Below are 12,687 nucleotides of genomic sequence, written 5' to 3'. Positions count from 1 at the left end.
ACCATCCCCACTGTCAAACATGTTGGTGGGAACCTAATGTTTTGGGGGTGTTTTTCAGCCGGTGGACCAGGGAATCTAATCACAGTAAACGGCACCATGAAAAAGGAGCAATACATCAAAATTCTCAACAACAACATCAGGCAGTCTGCAGAGAAACTTGGCCTTGGGCAACAGTGGACATTTCAGCACGACAACAACAACCCAAAACACACAGCAAAAGTGGTGAAGAAATGGTTAGCAGACAAAAACATTAACGTTTTGCAGTGGCCCAGCCAGAGTCCTGACTTAAATCCAATTGAGAATCTGTGGAGGGAACTAAAGATCAGGGTGATGGCAAGGAGACCCTCCAACCTGAAAGAGCTGGAGCTCATCGCTAAAGATGAATGGGCAAAAATACCAGTGGAGACATGCAAAAAGCTGGTCAGCAATTATAGAAAGCATTTGATTGCTGTAATAGCCAATAAAGGCTTTTCTATTGATTATTGAGAAGGGTATGAGTAATTTTGGACATGCCAGTAAGTAATGTCCAAAAGTAATAATTTTTTCCACAATGATACCTCTTGTACATCGTCTTATTATCTTTTGGTAGAAGCCTGTGTCATTTCTGGTCCAAAAAAAAACTTGCTGGTTGAATAAAAGTAACTTTAAGTCAGAATTTGCCAGGATATATATATATATATATATATATATATATATATATATACACTGCCCTCCAAAAGTTTGGAAACGCCCAAGAAAAGTGAGGTTAATTCACTGATAAGATACATTTTCAATTCATCAAAATATCCACCATTAGCAGCTATTACAGCTCTTATAACCTTAATCTTAACCTTAACCTTATATTTTGGTAAGAAAACTTTATGGACATGTTATACACCAACCTTTAGAAGAACTGTAATGATGATGAGTCTAAGATTGTCTTGACTACCAAACATTTTTTAAGCCATTGTTAACTCTGTAAAGCTTTACATGTAAAATAATAGCCAGAATACAGTTTATTGAACCTTTTTTAAGAAATTTGAGAATTCTGGCAGAGAAATCTGGCAAAGATTGCAGATATAAAACATAATTTTTTTAGTTATTGTTTTGTATTATATTTGATACATCAGGCGTTCATGGCTCATATAGTGTAATATTGAGAATACGAATTTTAAAGCTAACACTTGAGGAGGAAAAACACGTCAGATTTGTTCAGAGGCCTGACCTGAGGAATAGCATGCAATTTCACTCAGATGTTGTTATTTATATGGCCAAAAAGTAAGATTAAATTCTTATAGCTTCTCATGTAAATCAAACTAAGATTTTTATAACAGTAAACAGGCTGCTTCCATAAAGAAGCTTGAGCAAATAATCTCAGGAAATGTGATTGAAGCATACATACATATTTCTGGCTATTCAGGAATTTAGAAATAAGCTATTTATTTTAATTGGCTTCAGTATACACTACCAGTCAAAAAGTGTTTAAACAGTAAGATTTTTAATATTTAAAGAAGTCTCTTCTGCTCACCGAGCCTGCATTTATTTGATCCAAAGTACAGCAAAAACAGTACTTTTGAAAAGTACTATTACTATTTAAAATAGCTGTTTTCTATTTGAATATAATTTATTCCTGTTATTTCAAAGCTAAATTTTTATCATCATTACTCCAGTCACATTATCCTTCAGAAATCATTTTAATATTCAGATTTGCTGCTCAAAAACCATTATTATTATGTTGAAAACAGCTGAGTAGTGTCACGGTTCACGGATGAGGTCAGGGTCCAAAATGCAGGGGAAGGATTTTAATGAAACAAAACAATAAACAAACACAAACCAAAGGCCAACACGGCACAACACGACTAGAAAATACAAAGTAAACAGAACTGGAACACGAGCAAAGAACACAGAGATCTGGAGCGTGAGAGACAGACATACAAAGACAATGCAGCCAGAATGAGCAGTGAGACATGAGAGTTCTTATAGACCAGATAATAGTGAGCAGGTGTGAGTGTAATCAGTGCTAATGACAAGACAGGAGTGAACAATCAGGGAAGTGCAGTGCAAGGGGAACAGCGACCTCAGGTGGCTAAGGGAAACCCCACAGCCCAGATCATGACAAGTAGAGGTTTCAGGTTTCTTTGATGAACAGAAAGTTCAGAAGAACAGCATTTATCTTAAATAGAAATCTTTTGTAAGATTGTAAATGTCTTTATCATCACTTTTGATCAATTTAAAGCATCTTTGCAAAATACAAGTATGAATTTCTACCCCCTATATATATTCCAAGCTTTTGAATGGTTACAAATTTATTATTTCAGATTAGTGCTGATCTTTGGATCTTTCTATTTAACCTGAAAATGTACTCAATTGTTTTAAATATTGATAATAATAATAATAATAATAATAATAATAATGTTTCTTGAACAGCAAATCAGCATATTAAAATGTTTTCTGAATTTTTTACTATTTTACTTTAAATAGTAAAAAATATTTCACAATATTACTGCTTTTTCTGTATTTTAGATCAAATAAATGCAAGCTTAGTAAGCAGAATAGACTTCTTTAAAAAAAAAAAACATTAAAAATCTTACTGTTCAAAAACTTTTGACTGGTAGTATCCCTGACCAGCCTGTATTGAACATTCAGTAAACTGATATGCACAGGCACAGCTCAAGTGTTCTTTTCAACCTTTATTCCTCTCCATTTAATTACCTGCAGATACCCTGTGAAAAGAGATTGATAAATGCTGCATCCATGACAACCAGATGTGGAACAGTAAGCCTAACCATCATTGTAAGACTATCAAGTGTTAAGGGTAGGTTAACACAGTGTTTTCAGTCGCATATCACATCATTGCTGCCGCTGTTGGCTTGTGCTGGACTCAGCTGGAGTCTTATGTGATGTGTTTAATGAGTTCTAGAGCTGCTTTGGATGAAAGAAATAGACAGTTTTCTTGCAACGTTCTTATTTGCTGATGTTTAGAACAGGTAATCTGTGCTTAGTAATTTAATTCTGGTTAATTGTTTCTATATTTTACAATTGGAAAGCTCTCAAGTGGAGATAATCATAATCATTGGAATCCCTGTATAATCCTGTGTGGGTATTACATGCCCGTGAACACGCTTGCATTGTTTAGTAGCGGCTGACTGCGACTCTCTCCGTCGGTAGGGGGAGCTCTCGTCATGGCGTGTTTTCTGCTTCATTTAGTGTGGCTGCTTTGATGTAATCTTTTAGCATCTGAAGTATGATGCTTCACATGATAAGAGGTGATTTCCCTTGGAGCACTACTCCTGTTTTGCGAAATGCTGTGTCACAACATTTGGAGTCTAGGTCTGGTACGTTTCAATTTTTAACAAGATGCTTTTGACAAGGAAATGCTAGGCCAGAAAAGCACTTAAACAGGTAAACAAATGAGATAGGCCTACTGAAAAAGTCCTTGTGTAAACATTAATTTATTTTAAGGATCATAAAAGTATGCCTATGAAAAAAGTCAAAATTTAAGCAAAATAACTTAGCTTGGTCAAAATAACTAATGTAACATATGCGACCCTGGACCACAAAACCAGTCATAAGTAGCACAGGTATATTCGTAGCAATAGCCAACAAAACATTGTATGGGTCAAAATTTTTCTTTTATAACAAAAATCTTTAGGGTATTAAGTAAATATCATGTCCCATGAAGATATTTTGTAAATTTCCTACCTTAAATATATCAAAACTTAATTTTTGATTAGTAATATACATTACTAAGAACTTCATTTGGACAACTTTAAAGGGGATTTTCTCTCTCTCTCTCTCTCTCTCTCTCTCTATATATATATATATTTTTTTTTTTTTGCACCCTTTCAAATAGTTATATCTCGGCCAAATATTGTCCTTTCCTAATAAACCATGCATCAAAAAAGCTATTTATTATTTATTTATTATGATGTATAAGGTATTAAGTAAATATCATGTCCCATGAAGATATTTTGTAAATGTACATTTTGATACTATGTATTATTGTAATATGTATTGCTATGAACTTAAATTGTACAAAACTTAAAAGGTGATTTTCTCAATATTTTGATTTTTTTGCACCCTTAGATTCCAGGTTTTCAAATAGTTGTATCTCGGACAAATATTGTACTATCCTAACAAACCATACATCAATAGAAACCTTATGCATCATATTTATGATGTATAAATCTCAATTTAAACAAATTGACCCTTATGACTGGTTTTGTGGTCCAAGGTCACAAATAATGATAATACTAACGAATACAGGTGGAAAGTGATCATTTTGATCATTAAAATATGTTTTAAAAAGGCTATATAAGGATCATTCTATATTATAAATGAATGCTGATTTTTAATGGACGAACATACACATAGTAAAAGATGATTAAGCTGTTGGTCCTGGAATGGTTTTATAAAAACATGATTTAACATAAGATTCAGTCATGGCATTCAGAGTCAGATATTTCCTACTATTTGTGGTTGTCCATGGCAACACTGTATATCCGGTAACTGAACCAGTGCTAGATTTTCTCAGAGCACCTTGGTATTATTATTACTGTAACATTGCTGCAGTGTTTGTGTTGTTGCTAGGCTGATTGTAAATGAAATGTGAAATAATTTTTATTATAAATCTAAAAAAATCAAATGCATATTTTTAACATTTATGTGTTAGTCTGTACAGACGGCTGCGGCTATTCTAAAATAGAAGCCATCATCCACTGCTCTTAATCCATCAGGAGTTTACATGGGGACTCCAAAGGACAGGTTCCCATGGCAACTGATTTATATCCTAATTAAAATGGGAGGGTAGTTTAATTAGCTTAACACTGGTTATTGCTCAAGGCTGGCCGTCCTTGGTGGAGGTCCATGTGTGTGAGTAGAGGGGTCATTGCTCTGTGGTGTCCACGAGGCGCACCTAACTAAATAGTAGCGGCACCTGTGGATGCAGATACCCTCCTCCCCAGCACCTCAGTGCCGGTTACGCCCTTCATCTTCTGTTTTCCAATGCTGGGTAATTAATGACCAGCTTTAGGCTAAATGAGCTTTAAATGGCCTGGCCACCAGATTACATCTCGTGATTTTTTTTTTTTCTGGAAAAATTACGCCTCTAATTGTGTCTCTTGAGTTGTTGCAAATTGAGACAGTTGGGTTTTGTCAAACAGTCTTTGTTGGTTTCATGTGAGGCGGATTTATAATTGAATGAGAGTGCTTGAAGTGATTTGTTAATTAGTCAAAGGTGGTGAAAATCATGTAAATTCTTAATATAATCATTCTTCAAACAAAGCTAATCTTTTGTAATAATATTAATTACACACAATTACTTGCTTAAATTGATCAGTGTGTGAAAAGCATGGCATGGCTATTTTGCTATTACGGAACGAAGATTGAATTGTTTCTTTCAAGGCGGTTGAGATATGCTTCAGGTCAGAATCTGGCATTAGTTTTCAGAGACGGTCGGGTTTCTGGACCCCATTACTATCTTGTCAATCACAGCGCTTTCTTTCTCCTCACTGTGTGATGGCTGCAGAAAAATGGATGTCCAGCACTGCATACCTTTTAATAGCGAGTAAAGTCGCATAAAGCCTCAACTCCACAATTCCTAATGACTGTTTGTATTTTCCCAGCTTTTTTTGCTCTTCAAAGGGATGTGGTAAATACTCTCGCAGCAATTTGATGGAGAAACACTGCTTTAATCACCTTTAACAGGCTTTAGAAGAGTAGGGAAGCTGCTGTCGCAAGCTAATTCACTGGAACATGTTCAGATCTGTAGCGCTGATCTGTGTGACGGCATTAAAGCTTTTTTTTTAAAGGATCTTCAGGAAAATGCTTTAATGCTCAAAGGCACAGAGAGAGCTGCTGAGACAGAGTATTAACTAGCTTTAGCTTAGATTCTCTGTTACCTGTGGGAAATTCACAATAAAGGGAAAAGTAAAGTCGATATGCTTGTGTGTTCAGAATATTACTTTGGCTATATATGGGGAATTTAGTTTGGGCGTTTTGCTTTGGTTTTGATGGATGAAACACAGTGATTAGAGCAAACAAAGGCAAGAAATCGCATTTATTCATCTATGCATATCACTGTCAAACTCATTATGAAGTCATTAACTGGTGATTTATAAGATAATTAATCAGCCATATGAGAAATCAGCAAAAGTGGGCATCAAGTCAACATTGTTCATTCTCAGTTCCAAAATAAGCAACATGCCCATGTATGAAGCACCACATTGTTGTGCAATAGCAGATGGCACTATGTTTCCATGGTAACCAAAATAAGGTTTCATTAAATTGTTAGGGCCCTAATACCATGAAGGATGATGAATAAGTAACCCAAGAAGCCTCGTCGCTCTGGGAACAGTTACGGTATTATTTAATAATGCGCGAATGTTGTGATACAACAAAGTAAATAACCCGCGTTACGCATTATGGGTACAAACATTCTCAACTACTTTCTTTCGTAAATCAACGCAAATCTAGCAAATGTGTCTCGGGAGAGTGAGCGTAACGCGTTAAGAAAGCCCAGCTCAACCTGAAACGGTGTGTCGAGCGCCGGCGTTGCCGCGTTCATATTATTCTCATCATCTCTCGCATATTTGGAGCGTTTCATAGCAGGGCTGCGGGCGGGCGGGTGCACTATATTTTACTTGGAAACCGAAGTCCGAGGCAGCGCCATCCTGTGATTTATTTCAATGCCAACTTGCATACTTGAGCCGCTTTAGTTTTTTTCCTACTGTTTCTAAGCGAAATGTACTAAGATCTCGCTCATCATCAGTCCTCACAGTGGTGCTGAACTGCAGCCTTCGCTGTCTTCACTGTTGAGCGCTCGTCAGGGGAGCGGACCTGCATCCTAAAGCAAACCTTTCTGAGACATTGCAGTCCTGTCACGTCTTCGGCTCTCCTATTTGCCTCCACCACGAGAGAGGAGAGGAGAAGAAGAAGAAGAAGAAGAAGCGGCTCAACGTTGGTGACATGGCAAGAAGCAGCATCATTTAAAGTGGTCCATCTTCTGCTCTTTTAATTCCACTGCAGCAACCTGAGTGAGTAGCGCACATTTCTGCTCAGTTAATGCCTCTGATATGGATCCGGACGCGGGCGGTGGTAAAGGCAGACAAAGGGGAATGCTAATAGATTGCATTTTAGCGCATTGGATTATCATTATGTGTTAATTACGTCTCTGACAGCGTATTATAATGGCATGAATCGCTTTTGGGTAGCTAATGAACATTGTGTTCAGCTTCCATAAGTTCAGCTTTTTCATGCAGTGCTTGAATGGTTTCCTTATGTGTCTGTATTGCATACTCAGTTCAAAGCTGGATCTGATCTTTGGGTTTGTTCTGTCGAGAGAGCAACGTGATTATCTTATCTAGGCTGGATTTCAGTTTAACTTTGTTTTTAAAAAAAATCGTACTTTACCTCCAAGTAAGTGCAAAAATGATTTCTGATAGCCTAAAGATTTTGCTTGCAATAAAATGCTTCACATGCATTAGTGGCGGCCTGAGGTAGCCACATTATTTCAATGACCTGTATGCACATATACTCCTTCAGCAATCAATAGAACCTAGGTCTTATTAACATCACATTCCTAAGTGCCCTGCTGTGCACATTAGCTAATAGGTGCTCCTGGAGGAGGGGAGAAAGAAATATTTTCCATGGAGGTCAAATTGATATTCCAGAGTCATTAGCTGATTTAGAAACTAAAGTGAAACCTCTAGAGAAGCATGATTCCTTTAAATGGATTAGGTCACATTTTGCTTCTTCTCAATATCACTGTAACAAATGCAGCAGGCGTACTTTTAAGTCAATATTAAGCTCTGGTGCATTTGCTGACATTGGTTATTGAAGCCTCATTCTATATTTCGAGAATATTGTTTGCAGAAAAAAAACTGCAGTCAAAGCAGCTAAGCTGCATTCTGCTCCGTCATACAGTATAGATGATAGCCTCCCCTGTTCTACAGTCATATCACGACTAACTTGTCAAAAGTCAACATCATTTGTATTGAGCAGTGTTCATCATCCTCTCTGTATTCACGCCACTAAAACTGTTGTATTTTTTTCAGTGCAGTGAAGGAGCTCTTGAGGCTATGCACTTGCCTGCTTTTGGTGAAAGCATGTTGTGGGTTACACTGCTAAGCACAATTGCACTTGGATGGACGACTCCTATCCCTCTACTTGATGAATCAGAAGAAATAGACGAGCCTTGCTTTGAGCCCTGCTACTGCGAAGTGAAGGAAGGCTTGTTTCATGTTCATTGTGACAGCAAAGGATTTACAAATATTAGCCAAGTCTCACAGTCATGGCTTAGACCATTCAAGCTCTACCTGCAGAAAAACTCTTTACGGAAGCTCTACTTCAACAGTTTTCTGCACTTGAACAATGCAGTGGCCATTAATCTGGGCAATAATGCCCTGCAGGATATCCATGTTGGGGCCTTCAATGGTTTGAGCTCCCTGAAGAGGTTGTACCTTCATGAAAACAAACTGGAAGTGTTCCGGAATGACACATTTCTCGGACTGGAGAGTTTAGAGTACCTTCAGGCCGACTATAACGTTATCAAGAGAATAGACAGCGGGGCCTTCAGAAATCTCCACAAACTCAGAGTGCTCATCCTTAATGACAATTTAATACCCATGCTGCCGGCATTTCTTTTTAGGTCTGTCTCTCTCACGCACCTTGACTTGAGAGGCAACCGACTAAAGACGTTGGCTTATAAAGGGATTTTGGAATATATCGGTCGTAGTCTTATGGAGATCCAGTTGGAGGAGAACCCTTGGAACTGCGTCTGCGACATCATCCAGCTCCAAGCCTGGTTGGAGCGGATTCCGTACACTGCAGTTGTTGGAGAGATCACGTGCGAGTATCCTTTCCACCTCCACGGAAAGGACCTCAGAGAGATCAAACGCAGCGAGCTTTGTCCCTTACTGAATGAAGCCGAGATCGAGTCAATTCTAGGCGTTCTCCACTTACCGTTCTACACGGGCAGGGCGAGGCCTACAAAGCCATCATCCATAGTCTCCCCCAATCAAAACACAGTTTCCTCTGTGGAACAAAGAGAAAGACCTCCAAAGCCAACAAAGAGACCCAGGCCCTCAAAGACACCACCAACACCACGTAGCGTGTTCCCTAATCAGCCACCCGTAGCCGGATACCAAACAAGGCCGCCTATACCGATCATTTGCCCGATTGGATGTACCTGTAACTTGCATATTAACGACCTTGGTTTGACAGTCAATTGTAAGGAAAATGGGTTTCGGAACATTTCCGAACTAATGCCAAGACCCTTGAATGCTAAGAAGCTTTATTTAAGTGGAAATCTCATTCAGAGAATTTACAAGTCTGATTTTTGGAATTTTTCCAGTCTTGATTTATTGCACTTAGGAAACAATCAGATCTTTTACGTCCAAGAGGGGGCTTTTGTTAACCTCCCTAATTTGAGAAGCCTCTACCTGAACGGTAACAATATTGTGAAGCTAACTCTCGATATGTTCCATGGCTTGCACAGCCTTGAGTATTTGTATTTTGAGTACAATGAGATCCGAGAAATCCAGCCGGCTGCCTTCAGTTTAATGCCCTCCCTGCAGCTAGTCTTTCTCAACAACAACCTCCTGCGAACGTTGCCCGTGGGAGCGTTTGCAGGTACCTCGCTGACACGCCTGAACCTGCGGAACAACTACTTTCATTGCCTCCCGGTCAGCGGCGTTCTAGAACACCTGCATGCGGTCGTCCAGATCGACCTGAATCAGAACCCCTGGGACTGCTCCTGCGACATCATCCCTCTCAAAGAGTGGCTGGACACGCTGAGCTTAGTGGTCATAGTCGGAGAAGTGGTGTGTAAGACCCCCGAGCTGGTCTCAGGAAAAGATTTACGCTCTCTGAATCCTGAAGTGATTTGCCCTGAGCTCCGACAGTCCTCGCTGTCTCCTGCCGAATCAGATAGTGGGCTTATCACTACGTATCCCGAGGTGGGGCCGCACCCGCCGAAAGGTGCCATACCCCTCTCCGTTCTCATTCTCAGCCTGCTGGTTCTGTTCGTGTCCGCCTTCTTTGCTGCTGCAGCTCTTTGCGCATATGCTCTTAAAAAGCGCGAAAAACTACCCTTTAGGAAGCAAGGGGAAGTGGGCCTGGCGGGCATTCAGATGGAATGTGGAATATTCACAGAACAGCCACCCACCTTGCCAGAGACTCCTCCCTCCAATCACGTGTACGATAGCATCGGCGCTCCCTCCTCGCACATGTGCAGCAACCCGGTTTACAAAAGCGGCCAGGAGGAGTCAGGGCAGAAGCATCCATTCTCAGAGACAAAAGAGAGCGGGTCGCACTACAGAACGCTGGTGGAGAAGGAAAAGGAGTGGACCATGGCGATCTCCAGCTCACCTATTAACACTATTGTCACTGTCGGTGCGCCATGCGGCGGCGACATTGCCAGCTTCCATGAAAACGGAATACTCTGCCCGACTGTCATTGATAGCCAAGGCCCCACGCCCAAGGTGGGATTAGTGGACAGTCTTTTTGGCACAGCTTCCCAGTTTAGCAACCTGCCTGACAGACACACGCACCCTCCCTCAGAGTATCCACATGCCAAACAGGATGCCAGACAAAAGCAAATGATCACAACCACCACAGGGACAAGGACAGGATGTCCTAATCAAACCCAAAGTGATTACCCCGAGCTGAGGGCTAGACTCAAAACAAAGATGGATTACATTGATATGCTGGAGAGGTCATATCAATTCTAAGACATGTCACATATAAGACTGCACATCCAAAATGAAAATGGTAAGATGGAAATGTGATGTGTACGATGGTACGGTTTTCCCTCAAGTTGCTCTGGAGGAAATCCCTCGTTCCGATTTTTTAAAGTGCCTTCATAAGAGCAGCCAGCAATGTTGTAAATGAGTATTTTTGTATTACAGTTTTATTTATCTAAACTACATAGATTTACATTAGAGGGAAAAGGATCAACTGCTGTTTCCAGACTTTGCGATGTTGGTAAACATGTGACGCAAACTATACATATGAATGCAGGGTGTGCGGTCTTGGCTTTTAACTCGTTTGCATTGAAAACTTGGGAGATATTTTTTATTTAACTGAAAAATTGTCCTTCAGCAATAGAGATACTGCAGTTATTGTATAACTGTTAAGTGCTTTGTTGAATCTGTATTTTCAAATTGAGTAGATTGTCTTTATTGGGACTTATCGAATGGTTTTACGGACCAAGGTAAGGTCAAAACATGTAAAAGCTTGGGAACTATCGATCCTGTCTACGGACGAGTAACTTTTCATGGTCTATCTCACCAAGGCAGATCTGTGCATATATTTATTCTTAGATTTCAGTGTTGCAATTATTATTGTAAGACATCATGTTAAATCAGTGTATAATGATTATGCCTCTGGTTTAGCCTTCCTTGAAAAAAACCCATGAATTCAATAAAGGGTGCTAAACTAAGCCAAGTTCTGCAAACTGTACCATTTTGAGTAGCGAACATGCAGATTCTGGCCTATACATAGCATGCACACACACACACACAAACAGCACTTTATCCATGTGCATATAGTACGAGATTCGAAAGAACAAAGCGTTTCAGACGAGATCTCATATGCCGGAAACTAGTAAATAACAGTGTGAAATTTGTCCGAGATTGCATGATGTTGACACAGTCAATTTGCGAAAGACTCTGTCAGGTCACCCACAGACCTGGAGGAGAGGAAGCGGAGAATATGTGCAGCATTCTCATAGCATCCTCTGCAGTCTCCAGTCCCCTGAGTGTCCATGGGAGGGCATCAGTTAGATACACCTATTCACCATGCATAAGCTGGCTTAACCTAGTTACACAGCATTGCATAAGGAAGAAAAATACCCTTTTTGGCATCATACTGTAAAAGCCTTGAATAAAACCAAACCTGGAAAGAGATGAAGCTGAATATTTATGAGCATCGAAGTTCCGTCATCCCACGGTTTTGCCGTTTGTCATTTTTATTTCCTCATTCTCATGATCTCCTTCCATAATTTCTCCTCTGATTGCATGAAATGCAATTACAAACCTTCACTCAGAGCCATCCGAACACATTATCTCATTTCAAAGAGCTACAGTAAACATTAAAGTAATGGAGCGTCTAAAGTACGAAAGTGTATCCCTAAATGTTTTAGTTGCTCACAAAAGCAGCTTCTCTTGAAATTGGCCAGTCGACGAGCTGAAAGTCCAAGGACACGTGTGTGTGTGTGTGTGTGTGTGTGTGTGTGTGTGTGTGTGTGTGTGTGTGTGTGAAAGGAGGATAACGTCAGAGGCCCGGATCGGCTCTTATCGCGCTGCCCCTGTTTATTTTTGCTAATGTTGTACTTGGCAGATTCCATCCCTCACAGGCCATCCATCATTTACACAGTTGGACGTTTATAACGGCATTTCTGCTTCTGGCATCCAGACCTGCTTGTCTAAGAGAGCAGCTTCCTAACCACCTTTCCTCGGTGATAATTCACAAAGCTTTTGTCCAAAGTATGAGGAGAGATAATCCTCTCAATGCCACTCCAGTAACCCTCATTATACGCCTCTGCCGCCCAATCCCGCAGACGGCCCGGCCAACTGATCCTGTATGCAGCGAATGCGATCGCAGGGGCAGTCAGCTGCTCTGCTACATAGTGCTCGTGTGCCTCGCCAAGACAAAGTGGCATTTAACCAAGAGACCGTGAGCAGAGAGGAACGGGCAAATGTGAAATGA

The 12,687-nt window shown here is 40.1% G+C and overlaps 1 protein-coding gene across 1 annotated transcript; it reads left to right on the top strand.

Annotated features, from left to right (window-relative positions):
- The first annotated feature begins 6,571 nt into the window (after nucleotides 1–6,571).
- Nucleotides 6,572–11,419, top strand: slitrk3b (SLIT and NTRK-like family, member 3b). The gene is made up of 2 exons (XM_073849143.1): nucleotides 6,572–7,013; nucleotides 8,034–11,419. Exon 2 carries the CDS (start codon nucleotides 8,058–8,060, stop codon nucleotides 10,707–10,709), a length of 2,652 nt encoding a protein of 883 aa, XP_073705244.1. The 5' UTR covers nucleotides 6,572–7,013; nucleotides 8,034–8,057; the 3' UTR covers nucleotides 10,710–11,419.
- Nucleotides 11,420–12,687: the final 1,268 nt, after the last annotated feature.

Source organism: Garra rufa, chromosome 10 (genome assembly GCF_049309525.1).
Source record: "Garra rufa chromosome 10, GarRuf1.0, whole genome shotgun sequence".
Taxonomy (NCBI): domain Eukaryota; kingdom Metazoa; phylum Chordata; class Actinopteri; order Cypriniformes; family Cyprinidae; genus Garra; species Garra rufa.
Note: the sequence above shows the minus strand (reverse complement) of the source record. Positions and strands in the feature narration are given on the sequence as shown.